General features: G+C 42.1%; 1 protein-coding gene across 2 annotated transcripts in view; it reads right to left on the bottom strand.

Moving 5' to 3' along the window:
* The window catches only part of itchb (itchy E3 ubiquitin protein ligase b), a 45684-nt gene that overhangs the window by 16729 nt on the left and 8185 nt on the right, over nt 1-20770 (bottom strand). For both annotated transcript variants that reach the window (XM_080734170.1, XM_080734169.1), the window contains 9 exons: nt 19307-19448; nt 13953-14077; nt 12119-12280; nt 11464-11512; nt 5926-6107; nt 4689-4923; nt 3007-3102; nt 1588-1762; nt 599-665 (listed from right to left, as the gene is read on the bottom strand). In XM_080734170.1, coding sequence (XP_080590296.1) covers nt 599-665; nt 1588-1762; nt 3007-3102; nt 4689-4923; nt 5926-6107; nt 11464-11512; nt 12119-12280; nt 13953-14077; nt 19307-19448 — 1233 coding nt within the window. The remainder of the gene's footprint in view (nt 1-598; nt 666-1587; nt 1763-3006; nt 3103-4688; nt 4924-5925; nt 6108-11463; nt 11513-12118; nt 12281-13952; nt 14078-19306; nt 19449-20770) is intronic.

Raw genomic sequence — 20770 nt, 5'->3', positions numbered from 1 at the left:
GTGAAAGGACAGCTGTGCATGCATGCGTGTGGCATTGAGAATGGGTGAATTTAATGTACATTGTGCTTGATAAAAGCAAAACGCAGTCCATTTTCTATTACTCAATATGCTGTCTTGTTTGTGGATTTTTCTTTCATTTAAGACTAAAGTTCCTTCCTTTTGTACAAAATCAAGGAGAAAAAGTGAACTTGAAAGGAATCCAACACACTCCTTTCAACTGTATTGTTTTAAAACAAAAGGTTTTTATTGGCTTGGCAAAGGTTAAAAATTAAACACAGGTTACCCTAACCTTTGCATGGCAAGCCATGACAACAACAATGTAAGGCTTTTTAACTATACAGCTTAACAGAGTGCCTTGGATTCCTTTAAAGTTCACGGCTGGACTTTTACAACTCGAGTCAATTCTTGACCTACAATTGAACCAGTTTTCAGTTTCTAATCTCTTAATTGAACATACACTATTACACTGGTAACATCCATTGTAAATCTCCCTGTAATTAACATTGATTGGTTCCTATGGATCCTTTGCATCCAAAGGAAGTGGTGATCTACTGATTTAGTGGAATTGATTAATGTGAACAGCTAAATGAGCTCTTACCCCATCCATGTGGAAGGCTTCCCAGAGGGTCAAACTCTGGCTTCTGTCCACCAGCAGCGACTTGGTCCTGGAACAACAGAGACACCAATACAGTCACTTCAGACACTATTGCACCAGTACAGGAAATAAGATTCAGTGACACTGTTGTAAAGACATACAGTAATGACACCTCATACAGTTTCAAAGAACATTCTGACACATATTGCACATTTAACTCATTGAGTGCCAATCCCGAACTAGTTCGGCTTTATTATCGTATCGCAGAGTGCCGATCCCGAACTAGTTCGGCTTAAAAAAAAAAAAATGAATTGAAATTGAAAATCTTTTTTTTGAAATTTTTTTTTTTGGACCCCATCAAATCTGGTGAACATGATTTCAATCGCGATTTTGCATGTTCCACCCCCATACAACCCCATCTAACATACAGGGCAGCCATTTTTGTTTACATAACATGTAAAACATAATGGCTATTATCTCAAGAATGCCTGAACGGATTTCCAATCGGATTTTTTTGTTTGAAAGCTGTGAACAAACTGCACAAATGGATTTTTTAGAGCTCATTCTTCTTCTTCTTCCTGTACATGCACAAAGGAAAGTGTTCAGGCATGTCATGGCTGCAGGGCTTGTGCATATACCAGCACTGTCTAAGTAGAATTCTCTGGTCATTGGGGCCCTCTAGTGGTGAAAAAGGGGGCACTCAAAGAGTTAACCAGTCAAGCAGCTTCCTATGCTTTTGGTTGTGTACATAGTATACTGAACATCGTCCCTATAGTAAAAACTAGGAAAGGTTTAGATAGCTATAGTTAGAAATAATGTCCATTATAACATCAGTATTAACAATTATACCAATAGTTGTTTTCTATATTTGTTTTCTTGCTTAGAAGTCAATTGTTCTCAAACAGGAACTTCAATGAAATCAACGTTTTTCAAATTGCTTGTAATTGATCTTGCACTTTTGAATGGATGGGTATCCTTAACAACGTGCTCACCCCAAATATGAACCTCTGGTTGAACTGCTGCATGGCGCCCTGCAGCTGGCTGCGCTGATGTTGCCACTGCTCGTAGTTGCGCACAGATTCCACTGTGGGGCGCTGCCACGTGGTGGTGCGCGTGATGTGGTCTACAAAGTAGACGCGGCCCATCGGGTCCACGCGACGCTCCCAGCTAAAGAAAGGGGAAGGAAGAAATAAAAACCATCAATTTATAAGAGCGTGTTTGACATGTTTGACACTGTATGTTCATACTGCAGTGAGATGTCAGTGTCTAGTTAGTGGGTGCGCTAGTTCAGTGGTTCTCAACCTGTGGGTCAGGACTCTGGACCCCCAGAGGAGTCCCCAAATTATTTTGGGGGGTCCCCAGATGTTTAAAGGTGATACACCATGAAATTTCACTTTTCCTATTTTAAAACCTTTTTTTGGGGTCCCACTAGCACCTTCTATCCTCACAAAGTCCCATTTCTGACCGTTGTGTCTTTCTCTGTTTTTTTGAAGGCGAAGGTTAAAAGTATCCCACGGGTTCTCAAAACAGGCTATCCAGATTTGCTGCCGATTGTGACGTCATCTGCCGATTGTGACGTCATCATAAAAAAAACCTTTTTTTTTTTTTTTTTTTTTTCAATTTTTTTTTTTTCAAAAGGATTTTTTTTTGGGGGGGGGGGGGGGGGTTCAGGCCAAAGGTGGTACTGCAGCTGAAATGCTCTGAGAGCCATTCAAAAATGAGAGAGGCTCTCTATTCAGGAGTGGTAATTTAGCCTCAAACCTTTTGAAAAACGTTTTTGGGACATAAACAATGAATGATATAAATACTTTTTAAATGCATGGTGTATCACCTTTAACTAAATGTGCAACATTGTTTTCTCACTCAACAGTAAACAAACCACCATAAAGTTTAAGTGTATAGAGGGTATATGCACATTTCTAAAGTGACAATTTAAGGACTTTTTAATACTTCTAAAATGACACATTAATCATTGGTCAAATTGTCAAATATTAGAGGCAGAAATTGTGAAATTGTGAGAACACAGTTCTATTGTGAAATTTCACCTTTTTTTTTGTTATACAAAATGTAATGTTTCAACTCTTAGTGTTTGTCAGGGTGGGGGGGTCCCCTGTTCAAATATGATTATTTTGGGGGTCTCGGCCTGAAAAGATTGAGAACCACTGCACTAGAACCACTGCACTAGTAAAAACTAAGAGCCCTAGGGCTGATATCACGTATCACCCTCGATGTCCATAACATTCATCTCACTCAGGGCAAAGCCGGGGTATGTCACAGACATTTATGACTAATAACTTAAATATTCCATGTTTTCTCTCAAATCTACTGTGGCAGATGGACTTGAATGTCAACAGAAAAAGTTCATAAATTCCCCCCAAAGAATTAGGCAAATAGCACATTTCTTTTCTTACCCAGCAGGCAGCGGGTCGGGCCGCTCCCACGTCGTTCTCTTCTCCACGTGATCGACAAAATACATCCTGCCATTCTGGTCTACTCTCTGCTCCCACCTAGACGGCAAACACAACAGTCACTGTAAGATGTGTTCAGCTGGTCACCAGCTATTCTGAGATAACAGAACTATTGAGACTAGAAACCGAACGATGCCAGTTATTTGGGGGTCCGATGCTGAAACCGATTTTGGAGAGTTGTGTCGTGAAATGTTATTTCACTATTATCAGCTCAGTACAGTTAGTCCTATTATTATTTCCTAACATAATTACATTGTATTTTCTGTATTCATTGTGGAGTTGAATCGTCTTACAGGCAGGCCTATGAATATATCAGCATTAATTACAGACATTGGTGCCCCTCTCTTTGGTGAGAAATAGTCCATGCAGTTGCTCAACCTGGATTAATTTAAATCAGCTAGTTTTAAATTGTTGTTATCAATATCAAGTACTTCCATAGTTATCATGGAGTACAAAGAGAAGTCCAACATGCTTCAGCCAGTTAACCCATTTAGACCTAGAATTATTGAATGCTTTAACCAGTGAAAAACAGCAGATATACAAGCTCACAGCGCGGCACCGAGTGCCGCGCTGCGAGCTTGTAGATCTGCTATTTTTGAAAAAAGTCGTGAAAATGTGTGCAAATCTTTGAATATATGTATTTTCAAAGCGAACGTTTGTAACTGAAATGTTGCTTCTGGGTGGTCCCTGGAACTAAATATTTTGAGATGGGGGTCCGTGTCCAAATAAATATCATTTTGGGGGTCCTTCACATGAAAAGGTTTGAGAACCACTGACATAGTAGTCTCTCAAGAACAGACTAACTGAGCTCCAGTTAAGTGAAAAGGACCCTTTCTTTGACGATGGCTGGCCAGATTGCTGACATAGAAACATACGTTTTTCAAAAAAACTTTAGAAGGATTCAAAAGACACTTATAAAATCGGGGTCAAAATTCTAATTTTCACGATTTTCCAAAAATAGCAGATCTACAAGCTCGCAGCGCGGCACTCGGTGCCGCGCTGTGAGCTTGTATATCTGCTATTTTTTTATATTTAAAGCATAAAATATTGCGTCATATTGTGTTCAGGCCTAAATGGGTTAAGGGTAGAAGAGCTCTGTGCTCAATAGGGACAATTTTAATAAGAAAAAAAGACACCTAGACATTACAGTAGAGACTAGTACAGACTACCGAAATACTATACTGGGAACACTCGGCTGGGTCAGCACGTATTTATTATTTTGCATTCACCCATGAGAAATAATAAATACATGCAGACCCAGTCGGCTGCTCCAGTATTGTATTTGGGTAGTCTACTCTCTACTGTACAGGTATAATTCTTTTCTCTCTTGGGAGATTTCTGTTGAACTCAATTGTATTGAATGTCACTCAATACAGAGCTTCCAATTTGAATGAAGATGCGTCAAACTCCTAAACAGAAAATCCTAGAGTGTATGACTTTTTATTGGCCTTCTGCTATAAACGGTGCTCAGGAATTTGTACTTCTATTTGGGCCACCGCCACTTGCTGCCTGGCTGTTCTACTATGCAAGCCCAGGTTCCAAATGTCACTTCTACGAGGGCAGTGCCCATCCTCGAGCTACAAAAGCAGACCACATCACATCACATCCAAGTAAGTGGAACCAACCCAGGAGGCAGGGGTCCTGTGTTCACTGCGGGCACCCTAGGAGTGACGGCGGGGGTGACGTTACTAGCTTGCTGTCTGCCTGCTGCGGAGGAAGTGTTCTCCGAGGTTGTGGAGGGGCTGGGCTCCGGGGGCGGGGGCGGGGCCGCTGTGGAGGCTGGGGCTGGTGTCCGCACCGGGGTATCAGAGCCTGAGTGTCCGTCACTGCCTTCAGCTTGAGCAGAACCATTGGAGGATGCTGGGGGAAGGTGTCAGAAGTCAACAGTTCAATAGTTAACTCATACAGTGCCCAGAATCACCACATGAGTGCGCCCAATGGCCAGAGAATCCACCATAGACATACGCTGTATATGCACAAGCCGTGCGCAGCCATGACGCGCCTGAACACTTTCCTTTGTGTCATGAACAGGAACAGGATGAAGTTAGCTTGAAGTTAGCTATTGGCTACCAAGCATTTTAGAAGCCCTATTTTCGGCGATTTAGCCGTGATTAAACCTTGTGCACCTCATGGATATGCATGGAACAGAGAAAATGAGCTCTAAAGATCATGGATTGCATTGGAGTGGACGGCAAATATCGGCGGCGCGACGCTCTCGCGGGCCGATGTAAACAGACCGCGGCCGGGGGTCGGCTCGAAAATTTTGCCCGGTGCTTCGGTAAGGCCTCTGGATGTTTTTTTTTTTTTTATAAAAAGCCGGACTAGTTCGGAATCGGCACACCGGCCGATCAAAAGGCCGAAATAAAGCCGAACTAGTTCGGGATAGGCACTAGAAGAGTTAATAGACCTAATTGTTTAATCAATTATAATCGATCCAGTGGATTTTTTTATTCCAGGTCCAATAGGTCTATGACAGATAACCATTTTCATTTGTCATTATAGGCAAAAAACCTTTAAAATTAGCTGATCAACGAGTGTGTACAAGCTATTTTTGCACCTCTGTATGAAGTACAAAATACGGTTAAACTACTTTGTTGGCTGCTCCTAATTTCTTTACCAAAAGTTGCCGATCTACTAGCTCTGCTATTTTCGCAAAATCTTACCAGAATTTTTGCCTATTATGATACGCCCAGAACAGGGATGCCAAGGTTCAAGTTGTTAAGTGGTTTTATTTTTCAGACTAATCAATTGACTCGATTATTAAACATTTAATGAGATGAATCCATTTCTTTGCACAGCATTTCTTCATTTGTTTACACGAGGCGATTCACTGTGAACGGCGTCAGTGTTCTTGGTTCTGACCTGGTGAAGACGTGGGCCTGCGTGGGGTTGGGGGCGGAGGTCTGGAGGGCCTGGGAGGTCGCAGCGGCCGGGAGCCGCCCAAAGACACGGATGGAGAGCCTGTGCCGTTCACCGCCCTCCGACTGCCCGGCGACGGGTGGACGTCTGCTCCGTCTAGTGCTGGGGAGCTGTCTCGACTCCGCCTAGAGAGAGATGTAGGAATGGGACGATAGGAACATTTCATATAACGATTATTGTGTCAAAAGAAATCCTGATTTACGATATTATCGCGATAATCCATTATCCTGGGGCGGAACATTTGCCAAATAATAGCAGATCTACAAGCTCAAGCAAAAGACATTTGATTGAGAGTGAAAAAAGACTGTATCAAGTACGTATATTATAAGTACCTTTTACCAATTATAGAGGGTTTAAGTGGTGCTGGATGTGCAGCTCGCTAAAAATAAAAGGTGAATTGATCCCAGTGCATGACGGAGGAGGATATCACCATAAATTAAATCTCCACGATAAGATTATTGTGAGTGTTTATCACGATAAACAACAATATCGCGTATCGTCCCATCCCTAAACAGATGCAAGAGAAACGTGTCCAATTCATTCCTTCATACTTATCAAAAGTAGTGGAAAGTAACTAAGTACAATTTGCTCAAGTACTGTACTAAACCCAAAGACCTGAGGCCGATACTAAAAATGTCTTCTGAACAGTTTTCTGAAAACCTTGCTATAGCCTATCAGTGGTACTCAAACCTTTTCATGTGAAGCACCTTAACCCTAACTTTGTGACTTGCAATGTGCATAGTATTTGTACACGTTGCATAAACAGTCCATTATTGATCCAGATTTTGGACAGTAGGTTGCCTCCCCCTCTATGCCCCATCTACAAGTATCTGCAGGGAGCACGTGTCGTGCACCCATTCACATCAACATGTGAGCTTCAGGTCTCTCTGGGCTGACATCAGTGAGGACCTGAGCAGGTCAATCACATGGGCAATGTTGTAAACCCATTTAGACCTGGAAAGCCTGTATGTTGATATACCTTTGTTGTCATCTTAGTTGTAAGTTTATATCGTCACTGTCGGGCAGAAACCTTGTTTCTCCAAGTTTCAAAGTTGTATGTTTTTTCTTTCCATAAATAAAGCCCTACTTCATCATACAAGAGTGTGTCACAAAAGTAGTGGAAAGAGCAGATCTACAAGCCCGACATTTCACTATTTTAAGTCGTTAAATAAAAAGATGAATAATATAAAAAGTTAACAGTTTTGGACCTACAAGCTTTCCACCCGACAACAACGATATATAGCAACATGATTGAAAAAATAAATAAAAATAGAATCAATAATCAAAGTTTTTCATAAAACTTATAATAGTATTTAGGAGGTGTTTTTTTTAAAGAATTGGTCTCAGGTCTTAATGGGTTCAGGTGACGAGACAACAGCTCATTGCTTGGTATGGAAGTTGCTCGACTTCCGACCGCAATCGAAGGCTCTACAGTGCAGGGTTCCTGCACCATTTTAAAAGTAAAATTTAAGACTTTTTAAGACCTTTTTAAGACCTCAACAAATGTAATTTAAGACCCAAATCGTCCTCCCGGGCCGTTCGCCCTACCTCATGCTCACCGCGCTGACGGTGGAGATGACGGAGGCGCGCCATCTCAGGCGACCTTGATCCACGTGAGACACTGCCGAGCGAAGCTAAAGCAAGCGAGTAGCCATGTCAAGCGCTGCGAAGGTCGCATGAGCCGACTCAGCGCCGTCCGAGTTATGTCACGATAGGGTCAGAATAGTAAATAATTTCAACCCCGATTATCATCACGCTTGATAGACACCCAGGGCGAACGGCTGGGAGGGAGAACAACAACTTGGGGATCGTGTGTGTATTCGGACAGCAGGTGGGTCAGCAGACCACCGTCACCGTGGCCTGTCACCATCATTCAGAATTGGAGATGCACAATATTGTCTTTTGAAACCATAAACCCAGCTTCTGCAGTGAATTACAACTACAAGATGCTGTATTTACTGACTCATACATACAAACAGCAAAATGTTGGGAACAAATTTAATTAAATATTAATATACAATAAAAAATATAATAAAGCCTATGATATACAGATCCAAATATCCAAGTTAGGGACTTGTCTTAGAAGACAGGCATATTTCACAGCTGAGAATGCCACCCCTCAATGTTAATCTCAGACAGTCTGAGATCACCATAACAAAGGAAATTAAATCTACTATGTTCAAAAAGTTCTGGGGGAGGACCCAGATCACCTGCTTAAGGGTGTGGGCAGTGCATGTAATCATAGTGAGATATCCACTTAAGTAGTGAATATTAGTAGGCCTATACATATGGGTCTAACATTGCTTCAGTTATAAAATCAAATTCTGTACACCTACTTCTGGCGTTTTAATTGCTGAAATTGTACCCATCCTTTTCCAATGCAAGTAAGTAAGTATAATAAAATTATCAAAATCAGAGTTCCATATGCCCCCCTAGCTCTGGTCCATCGCGTCTCCTCCCGGAGACGCTCTGACAGACCCGTCGGGAAACGCCTGGACTCGAGATTGTCGGCCCCTCCGAGCGCTCAACATCAGTCAAAATAAACTAAACTACTTCACTGCTCACCAAACCAAAGGTAGTTTTGCGTTGTTGAAAGTCTATTCTCCGCGGTGGTAAACCTCTCAGCACCCCACCTACTCTGTAAAATACATTATTTTTGTCATGAAATAAAACGCACACACCTCAGGCCACCTAGCGGCCACCGCAGATACAATGGTTCACAACCCGGAAATAAGCGGCGGTCGAGTTGGATGCACTTTATTTCATGCCAAAAATAATGTATTTTACAGAGTAGGTGGGGTGCTGAGGGGTTCACCACCGCGGAGAATAGACTTTCAACAGCGCAAAACGACCTTTGGTTTGGTGAGTAGTGAAACGGTTTTGTTTATTTTGACTGATGTTGAGCGCTCGGGGGGGCCGACAATCTCGAGTCCAGGCGTTTCCCGACGGGTCTGTCAGAGCGTCTCCAGGAGGAGACGAGAAGGACCAGAGCTAATGCCCCCCCAAAAATCTCCTGAATTCTGACAGTCTAATGTTGGCAACCCTGGTCACTGAGTTAAATTATTATATTACTGAGTGAACGGGACTCAAGTCAGGAGAGGAGAGGGGATACACGGTGTATTGATGAGCGTGTAGAACGTAAAAACGCTCGGTACAACAGCTGTTGTAAATCACAGATGATTGGTGGATTCTCCTCTTTGAAAACGGGCTGACTAATGACTTTATGACAGTCAGCTTCATTCGGTCTTACAGGCAGAAGAAGGAATGTGACAATATAGCCTTAGCATGTAGCTAGGCTAGCTAATTCCTCATGGTTGAGGAAAATCGACAAACATCGATTAAGACGATTATGTTACATCCCCGCATCAATGCAGAATCGCGCACGGCCGCATCGCGAATTGTCTTAATCTAAAACTTTTTAAGAAGTCCATCCACAGCCCACAAGCACAACTCCACTACACGCCAAATGTGTTTACTTTCGTCTGTGCTCACTCAGACAGTGTGAGTGCGCTACATAACTAGGGAGGGCAGTTGATGTGACGGGAGGCTAGGGAAAAGGAGCGCTTGTTTTGTCAAAAAACAAAACTACCCTCTTCTCCATCCACATACATCACCATTCACCACAGTACTGACAAAACGGGCGGAGCCGAGAACAACAAGCAAGCTCCCCTTCCCACTGACTGCTGCTCGCTTCAGCCTGTTAGCGGTCTCTCGTCGTCTAATATTAATAAATCAAATAAACGAATCAAATGAATACGTACAAATGTTTATGGCTTAATTGTCCCATGAGCCTTAAAAACATCATCTTCAAATTTAATGCCTACGGTCAAATTTAAGACCTTTTAAGACCTTAAATTCACGATTTTTTATTTAAGACAATTTAAGACTTTTTAAGGACCCGCGGGAACCCTGCAGTGGGTGTTTAAAACAGCACAGCACATCACCAGGACTGAGCTGCCAGCGATGCAGGACCTTTACACACAGAGGCTAGCAGAGTGGATATCGTGTCATGCTGGCTTCCTCAATTACTATCAACAAAGGTCACTGGCAACGTAATGAACAAGTCGACATCAACGTGTCTCAGCCTATGTTCACTCAAGACCAGTTCTGCTAATGCTTCTCGAGGGGAAAGAGAAACCACCAATGTAAACATTAATTATTGTGGGCAACAGGGTTCCCACACATTTTTACCAATTAATTTCCAAAACCTTTCCAGAATATTTAACCCAATTTCCAGGACTATATAACAGGACTCAATAACAGGTCGCTTACTCCTACTAGCCCTTACCCGTTCAAAGATATGAGCTCCAAAATGATGTGCAGTGTGTGGGTTATGGGATGTGCACTGTGCATACAGTATATGAGGGATGGAAAGTAACTTTAACTGGTGCTTGCATGATAATATGTAGGAGCAGCAATGTAAGAAATACCCGTTTCGTTTAATGGCAACCCCCCCCCCCCCCCCCCCCCAGAATAGATAGTAGATACACCATAAAAATGCTAATATACAGCATACGATTTGTGAAAGTGACAAACGGGCTTCACAGTTATGTTAGGTGTGTTCATATGCTAATGGTGATGCGATTTCAGATCAATTGCTCCAGCCACTGAGGAGAAACGCTGTTTCAGACAGACAGACAGACAGACAGACACTCACTCACTCACTCACTCACTCACTCACTCACTCACTCACTCACTCACTCAGACATTCGCAAAATTATAGTATAGATGTGCAATGCCCAAAGACAGGCAGTGTATGCCAGTGGTTCTCAACCTTTTCAGGCTGTGACCCCCAAAATAATCCTATTTTAACTGGGGACCGGCACCCTGACGAGCACTAAGAGTTGAGGAATTTTGTACAACACGGTTCAATTGTGAAAATAGCCGATCTACATGCTCACAACGCCTCGCAACGCGAGTGTTGCGAGGCGTTGTGAGCATGTAGATCTGCTATTTTAACAATTTCTGCCTCTAATATCTGACAATTTGGCCCATGTTTAATTTGTCATTTCAGAGGTAAATCAATAACCAAAGGCAATGCATAGCTATTTTTTCCGGGACCTTTCAGGACCCTTGATAAATTCCAAAACGTTTCCAGTACTGGAAAAATATTTTTTCTAATTTCAAAATATTTCCAGGAATTTCATGACCGTGGGAACCCTGTGCTAATCCTTCCCTAGGGGAAAGAGAAACCACCAATGTAAACATTAATTATTGTGGGCAATGAAGAGGGAATAACTGACTGTATAAACATTTATTTATACATTAGGAGCTGCTCTTGATTCATCTCAGGGTCCCTCTGAACTGAAAACATGTTGCTTCACAACACAGATTTAATTCAGTTATTTTCAAAATAGTTGTATAACAATGAACAGATTATAATTTGTATCTTAAAAAAAAGCTTAAAAAAAGAAATAATAGGAACAAAACAACAGCAAAGAATTTGGACAAACCTCTATATGAATGGAATCACTACCGTACCTTATTATATCATGATCCCCGTTAAGTTCCGATTCCCCGTTGGATGTACCTGAGACACAAAATGACATAATTAATTAAGCAATAGAGAGAATTCAAATCTTAATACGACGGTGTCGCACCTCGAAAATAGCTGTTCTATAAGTTCGCCAAGTGTTGTGAGCTTATAAGACTGGCCATTTTCACAAAACGCAACACCATCGTATGATGGGAGTATAAATGTACCCAGGGCTGTCACAAGTATTACATAATTGTCGAATCGCAATTATTTGACGCAATTATTATGCTTAATCGTCATAATCGTTTCCATGTTGAGAAATGTTAATATAGTTACAAACACTTTCAAAAAGTAGTGGAAATAGCAGATCTACAATCTCACAATGCGTTGCGATGTGACTCGTGAGCTTGTAGATCGGCTATTTCCACTATCAATGTTCTTTTTTTTAAGTATAAAATTGTCAATTATGTCAGTAATTTCTTTGTATATTTAAGTTATGTGTCATGATTTCCATGTGCAACTTCAAAGCCTAAAAGCCAAACAGAAATGTATGACAAAAACACAATTAAAAAGTTAATCGCAATTAATTGAGTGACAATTAATCGTCACGTCATCGCCCTAAATGTACCCAGCCATGCAAGAGCTTCTAATTGGACTTACTCTGATGATTGGCTGCAGCTGACGCGAACATGTCCGGGTCAACGGTCATGCCATCCAGGCACACAGACAGGTCTCCTATGACTTCTGGCTGGAACCCGGGGCTTTCATGCACAGCTACACTCACAGCTCCATACAGCTTTAAGGTCTGCACCACCTCCGAGACTGTGTCGACAAGGACCAAGACAATGACAATTAATAATGTCAACAAACAACATTCTTACAACAACTCCTGGGAGCATGGGCAACGCAGCAGGCTTGTTTGATATAGATTTGTCCATGCCCATGATTTGTCGGTTAAAAAGGTAAAAGGTAAAAAAAGATTTAATTGTCCAAGCTATTGCTTTAAAAAAGACAACATACAGCCATTAGGAAAATAGAAGCAAGACAGCCACTACAGGACGGAATTGAGTTACACAACAAGTAAATGCGAGTCAGGTCTTTAATCTGCCAAAGTATCATCAATCAATCGAACGCACCGACAATGGAAGGCTGAGATCCATGATGATGGGGCCAAGTAGAACCTGTCGGCTGCCAAATAGGAGCATGAGCATTTTTCTTTTCCACAGGTCCCATAATTTATTTTAGCACAGAGTGCAGTGTTCTACGACTTTTTATAAACCACAGTATTAAGGATATGAGATCCAACAATGCTGAAATAACTGCACAACAACTGCTGCAGTGTGCAGTCTGTGCACACACATAAAAACAACTCGAACACCACCCTACAAATACACCAAAATAAGCGACCTCTGGAGTCACAGGTGGAAACCAAAACTGCTACTTTTCAGGATTCAAATGTAAAAATAGCAGAAGTAGGCCACAGCTATTGCCCAAGGAGGAGGTATACCAAACGGGAAAATCCCAGTTGTCCGACGCCCCGAGCGCCGCGTGAGTTACGAAGCCGTGGTGAATGCAATCGTTATATTTATGCCCAGGCCGTAAGGCCTGGGCAAGCGCACGATAAACGCATGAATGGGATGAAGATCGCTTGCTTTACAGTCTGTTCGCCCAACTGGGACGTCGGACAACTGGGACTAGCCCATACCAAACGTATAGCCCTACATTGCAATGTGGTCTGGACACAGGCAATAAAAATGATAAGTTGGACAAGATATTTTCCCAAATATGGATATGACTGACGTATGACATCATAGATGTCTTATGTTAAAGACCACATGAGACTCACACAATACAGTATGTCCATATATGGGCATTCCAAGCTATGGGCTTAATATTGATGACATCAGGATCTCCATATATGGCATACAAGGGACAAGGACGGATTGTGATGTCACAACAATATGATGTCATAGGTCAGCTATAGACATTTAGGCGTTATCCGGCCTCTGACAGGCGTTACTGACAAGATGTGACGGTTATCATAGTTAACTGCAACCTACGGCCGCAATAATAGTGTATGTCTATAGCCGAGATACGTCACTCCAGGCATGGAGAAATCCAACACAGGCTTTCATGTAGTAAGCGTTTGTGTGCATGATCCAATAAGCAACTGACACACACACACACACACACACACACACACACACACACACACACACACACACACACACACACACACACACACACACACACACACACACACACACACACACACACACACACACACACACACACACACACACACACACACACACACACACACACACTGGGCCTTTGTCCTAGGGACCCAGCTGTTCAGTATTTTCCCTTTATTGAACAGCAAACCCAGAGTAAGACAGAAAACATGGCATTAATCAGTGGACATAAACAACTACTGCTTCAACATGCTGCATTCAAATCACGTGTGGTGTGTGTAGGAGGCTTCTATACTCACTTTTCATGTCATTGGACTTGAGAGTGTCGCTGATCTCGAGCGTGGCCACACCCAGTAACACATCTGACTTGAGAGTCTGGTGACTCCACACGCGAAACACCAGCTTGCTGAATGGAGTGACGATCCTGTTTGCGCGTGTGTGTGTGTGTGTGTGATGGACAAAAACAAACAAACAATAATTCAGATGTGAAACTTTAGAATGAAGAGTTCAATTCAACTCTAAAGAGTAAATTGTAACCATGTTTTACAACTTTAAAACAGCATTCTGGTTGCCAGTTTTCTGAGCAATGTGTAATTAACCTCTCAACCTGGGGTCCCTATTTTGGGCATGTTCACATTTATAATTAAAAAATAACACTATGCATCGTTATCGCAACACATGGTGAGTTTGTAGAGCTTCGGTTTTCTAAAGCACAATTTAGCTCCGAGATGAACTGGCTCAAAGACACAAAATTAAATGGAGGCAATTAATTAACCACTTGAGCCCTAGCCAGAGTTTCCGTTCCATTCTGGCTGGCCAACGTGACCAACAAGATTCCAATCCTCCAGCCAGATGTTAAATTGATTGGTCAATAATGACACAAGGGGGCACGGTCCAGGGTTCGATTCCCGCCAGGGGGCGCTGTGGGTGCTGGGGGGAGTGTTCTCTCCTCCATGTCATCAGTGCTCATACCCTAGGTGGGGTTGGCAAAAGTGCATTTCTGTGTGTGGAGTTTGCATGTTCTCCCCGTGTCCCTTGGGTAGGTACCCACTACCCTCACAAAAAACATGCAGTAATCCTGGTTTCTATACCGCCTCGACCTGGCCAGCCGGGGCGCCTGATGGAGGGGAGAGGAACTGGTTGGAATAACGTGTTCCTTCCGCGCGCTACGTACAACTGGGGAAACATCCCTGTCAGGTGAAAAGAAGCAGCTTGGGCTCCTCATGCATAGAAGGAAGCATGACGTCAGTGTGTTGCTCTCCCCAGGTTGGCAAAGGTTTAGCTCCCAGGGTTACAAACATTGTGGGATAAAGATTTAAATAAATAATAATAATAATGTAATACACATCACATGCGTGTTTGCAAATACATGCGTGTGTGATCAGTGATCACTACACCTCTGTAGCGCAGCACTTCTTTCCAACACTTCACTGCGATTACTTTGATACTAATATACCAACAAGGATTGAGCATGTTTTGGGCTTTGAATCTTGTTCAACCTTTGCAGCATACATAATCAGCTTTAGGAAGTACATTTCCTGCAATTCAATAAGTCCATGCATCACTTCTTCCAACAACACTCAGTCCATGAGTGTTCAATCAGCTCATTGCGACAATTTGATGAGTTATGTCATTTTGTGACATGTTGTAAAACTTTGAGCTGCGATATGAGTATATCTGAAGAAGAGTTTGGCTTTTGTCCTTCATTGTAGCCACTACTGCGATGCAGCCTTTGTGTGTCAGCTTTACAGTTTATTATTATGCAGAGGATGACAGTAAGCTCAGGCTATTAGGCAGCAGACTCAGAAAAAGGTTTAGTGTAGAGGGAAAAAAACGAGTGGGCCGAAGGTAGAGCGCGAGAACACCGGTTCCCAAACAGTGGGTCGGGACCCATGTTTAGACACATTTTTATGGGTCACAAGTATATATCCCCCTTTTTCATTCCTACATTTAGAAATCACACACACAGTGTGTGTGTGTTATATATAAAATATAAATACATCAAATAATCTCCACAAATAAATAAGAAAATTAAGAAGCAGTAAAAATAGCTCACAAGGTGACGCGTTTGTAGATCTGAAGATATCACCAGATTGGGTCCTGGGCAAACTTCCAATTTCTCTTTTGGGTCTCAAGCCAAAACGTTTGGGAATCACTGCCTTAGGGCTTAAATGGTAATGGTAATAATCATTAGCCATAAGAAAAATGCTGGCATATATAAGTTTTAGCCAAGCTAACATCGCGTCTTGAGCTTGAACATCTGCTCTTTCAATTAGGCGACAACCTTTGCACTTTTTTTTTTACATCAGACACTTCAGCAGGTAAACAGCTACGTCAGGATGAACGTGGCGTGTCAACTTTGTGGGGAATGAGCCAGTGTTCAGTGTGAGCCTCAGCCATCTATAAAGTGTTGTTCCTGCTCTGTAGTCTGTACTAACTAACAAAGTTCAAAAGCTATTCAGGGACAAGTGAGCATTCATATCATAATCCTGTGACTGTTGTCTAGCTAATCAACCCCCAGTGTCTCCAGGAAAAGACACATGGGTCCGTTTACGATCCCATGGTAAACTCTAGTTATATAATAACTCCACACCGCCAGGGGGTCAGTGAAACCTGAGACGGACTCTATATTAAGAAGGCACTCTGTGCACACCGGGAGTTTGTGGACAGGCTAAAATAAAGTGGACATACAGACAGAAGGACATCAAGTGGTTTTAGTCGACCTACACCAACGGGCTCAGATACACCAACGAGTCCAACGAGTACATAGTACAATCAGGAGCAGTGGGTCCCAAACGAGTGAAAGTTGCAGATCCACAAGCTCACAGCGCGTCGCTTCGTGCCACATTGTGGGCATGCAGATCGGCTATTTTCATTACTTCTCAAATGTTCTTTAAATGTATGTAATTTCTGAGATAATTTTTTTGTGTTTGCTTTTAATTTTGTGAAAATGGCATTTTTGGGAGGGGAAAATCTTTTGAAATATATTTTTGAGCGGTGGTCACACCGTCTCCTATACTACATCCGTATGCATGTCACTTGGTTTGTAACTTTGTAGCATGAGCTACAAGCCCGCTGGGTATTCCGACCCACTGTTGATCAACCTGTAGTGGTTCACAACCTGTGGTACGCATACCATCTGGTGGTTCGCAAAGGAATCTCCCCAAAAAAGAAAAAGTGGACTGAAATATAAGATATGAAATAATATAAAAACATATAATAGGCTACTATTGAAATACTTGAATGGAAATAACCACAATATCATAGAAATGGCTTAGCTTTCCTGTAACTGGAACTATAAGTGTGGATCAAGAGGAGAACATTTTGACCAGCAGTGCAGCACTCACTGTAGAAACTGATATGAAGTGGTGGATGTCTTGGACCACAGCACTTGAACACAGCACAACGTTGCTGCAGGAGCGCCAGTGAAATCGCACACAGCATCCATTGGTGCCGTTCAAATGGCACAAACCCACCAGTTAATATGACGTGGAAACTGGGATTAAACATTGCTGGAGTGGGGCAGAGGAACAGCCTACAGACAGTGTGGTATGTAATGAATGCATATGACGCATCTCAAACAGCATCTTACAACCAAACACACGTGCTGAAAGACTTGATTTCTTAATAACGAGCTCTCTCTCTCTCTCTCTGTGTGTGTGTGTGTGTGTGTGTGTGTGTGTGTGTGTGTGTGTGTGTGTGTGTGTGTGTGTGTGTGTACTGTACGAGCCAGTTCTATTTTTAAATTTTGTACAGTATGACTTTGGCCAACAACTGTATTGCATGTTATAATGGTAGTGCTCTGAGAGTCAAAATATTTTTTGAGGTTGTACTCAGTGTAAAAAGGTTGAGAACCACTGAACTAGCGATCACACAGTTCACGTAAGCCTAATTTTAGCGATGTAGCGCTTCCTGGGGAAAAACCCACCAGCCACCACTGCGTATCTATGATCTTTTTTTTGACAAACTCACAACGCCTCAGAATTGTAGAGAGATCGGCAATGTTGGCAAATGTTTTGCCTACTATGACATACCCAGAATAGGGACACCAGGGTTCATGTGGTACTGTATGTCAGGGTTTCTAAAAGTGGGTGCTGTGTAGGGCTGTCACAATTATTACATAATCGTCTAATCGTGATTATTTGACATTATCGCAATTATTTTGTCATAATCGTCATCATCGTGAATGTTGAAAAATGTCAGAAATAGTGGAAATAGCAGATCTACAAGCTCACAACGCGTCGCGATGCGACGCGTTGTGAGCTTGTAGATCGGCTATTTCCACTATCAATGTTATTTTTTAAGTAGTAAGTTGTCAAATATGTCAGAAATGTATTTGTATATTTAGGTTATGTGTCATATATCTACCATGTGCAACTTCAAAGCCTAAAAGCCAAACAGAAATGTAATTATCAACGACAAATACACAATTAAATCGTTAATCGCCAATTATTTGAGTGACAATTAATCGTCATGTAAAATGTCATATCGTGACAGCCCTAGTGCTGTGATGCCAGTCCAGGTGTGCCGCAGAATAATTTGATAATATTTAGAATTCATCAATATCACATCACTATGCTTCGTAAAACAGACCTGATTTGAACTTTACTCGATGAGTTCTTTTTCCATCTACAGCCAACTCTCTTCGCCAAAAATAGCAGATCTACAAGCTCACAACGCGTTGTGAGCTTGTAGATTGTCTATTTTTGGTGAACCTTCCCCCCAGAATAGGGATGCTGAGGTTCAAGTGGTTAAACATTATTTTCGGATATTTCTCTGTCACATAGCCTAGCGTATCTCAAGTGGAAAGACGTGCATGTTTACGTCGCATAATATGATGTAAGATTCTAAAAATTAACAGTGTAATTCAGGGGTGCCGTGGCATGGATGGAAAGGTTATTTACAGGGGTGCCCCGAGTAAAAAAAGTTTGAAATCCCCTGCTGTTAACTCATTTAGTGCCACCCCTTTCACCACTAGAGGGCGCCCAGTGGCCAGAGAAAATCCCATAGAGATATGCTGGTATATGCAGAAGCCCTGCAGCCATGACTTGCCTGAACACTTTCCTTTGTGCATGACTGCATGTACAGGAAGAGGATGAAGTTAGCTTGAAGTTAGCTATTGGCTACCAAGCATTTTAGAAGCCTTATTTTCGTCAACTTAGCCATGATTAAACCTTGCACACCTCATGCATGGGAAAAAAACAGAGAAGAATGAGCTCTAAAAAAATCCAATTTTTTTTGGATTGCATTGGAGTGGATTTGTGCAGTTTGTTCACAGCTTTCAAACAAAAAAATCCGATTGGAAATCCGTTCAGGCATTCTTGAGATAATCGCCCTTATGTTTTACATGTAATGTAACCAAAAATGGCTGCCCTGTATGTTAGATGGGGTTGTATGGGGGTGGAACATGCAAAATCGCGATTGAAATCATGTTCACCAGATTTGATGGGGTCCAAAAAAAAAAAAAAAAAAATTCAAAAAAAAAAAAAAAAATATTTTTTTTTTTTTTTTTATATCCCGAACTTGTTCGGGATAGGCACTCTGTGATACGATAATATATCCCGAACTAATTCGGGATAGGCACTCAATGAGTTAAGTGACTGGTTGTATTTCTGCATGGATGAACGGCAAACAGGTCACAGTGTGGACTTACACAGTGAAAGGTTGCTTCCACTTGGGACTGTGCGTGTTGTTGCATTTCTCTGTCTTCTTGGACTGGCCGTCGACTGTCACTTCCACATAGGGGCTGGGACCAAACCAGTTCTTCTTGTTTTCTTTCAGTTTCGCTGATAGCACTAAAAGGAAACCAAGGACACCAAGGAAAACAGAGTTAGGAGAAGGAAGTAGGGCTGTCACGATTATGACATTTTACATGACGATTAATTGTCACTCAAATAATTGCAATTAACGATTTATTTGTGTTTTTTGTCGTGGACAATCACATTTCTGTTTGACTTGTAGGCTTTTTACCAAATACATATCAATTTGGGGGTCCTCGACTTGAAAAGGTTTGAGAAGCACAGATATATCGTCCATTATTTTTATTTATTTATTCATTTCTATTATGTCATTATCAACAATTACACAGCCGACGTGTCCTGATTTTTAACCACTTCTATTCTGGGCATTGTGCCAAGCTGAAGGTTAAAACAAAAGATGAACGGGGAGGTTCACTTCTGCTATTTATTATGAACTCTAAAATGCTCAACGATCCTCTAGATCGGGGCTTTTCAAAGTGGAGGCAGCAGATCATTTCAGGTGACAAACAGAGGAATGAGGAGAACATAACAGGATGAAGTTACTTGGGCCCAATGCCCAAAGCCAAAGCAAGTCATTTACAGCAGGGGTGCTGGACTGGGCCCCTCATGTGAGAGTTTTATCCGGTTTTGTTTGTGTTTTAATCAGGTTTCCACAGTAGTTTTTTTGCTAAATGTAACTTTAACACCACACCAGTGAGACGCCCTAAAGGCGAGAAGCTGGGCTTGGAGGTCTGCCATGATCAACCATTCTCTGGGACAGAGCATAAATGACGAGTCGTTTTGAGGACAACTGCTTTAGTTTGAATTGCTATCAAGCGCCTTGGGTTTTTTGAAAGGCGCTTCAAGTTGTCATTATTATTATTGTTTACATAAAACAAATCATACCGCGGGGCCGGGCGGCCTGCACCTGGTGGAGGGTGCAGCTCCCCCCCCCCCCCAGGACCCCTACTTCCCGTGGTAATGCCAATGCCCATAGATTTGTGCAACGAAGGTTGAAATCTTTGGAACTACGTATTTGTTAATTTTTAATGATTGCAAACATTACCCTCAAAAATTGCAGGAACCTTTGTAAAATCCAGCACAGTGCATAATCAACCACACTTATCCTCCTCAGTCACACCCGTTATTTGCAAGACACTCCCTTAAATAAATAAACAAAACGTGTCTGAAACTGGGTGGCTAGTGAATATGGTCCACAGTGACAGTATTTAGGATTTAGGTAGGATTTTACACATTGAAGCTTCTTTAGATTACAACGATAAACTAGAAAAGTGTGTTCCTCGGAGCACAGGTCTCCACCAGGTGAAAAATCTGGGCCAGGGGTTCAGCTCTGGCATCTAGGGAGTGTGCATAACCCT

This window comes from Nannobrachium achirus (genome assembly GCF_963921795.1).
Source record: "Nannobrachium achirus genome assembly, chromosome: 9".
In the NCBI taxonomy this organism is placed as follows: domain Eukaryota; kingdom Metazoa; phylum Chordata; class Actinopteri; order Myctophiformes; family Myctophidae; genus Nannobrachium; species Nannobrachium achirus.
Note: the sequence above shows the minus strand (reverse complement) of the source record. Positions and strands in the feature narration are given on the sequence as shown.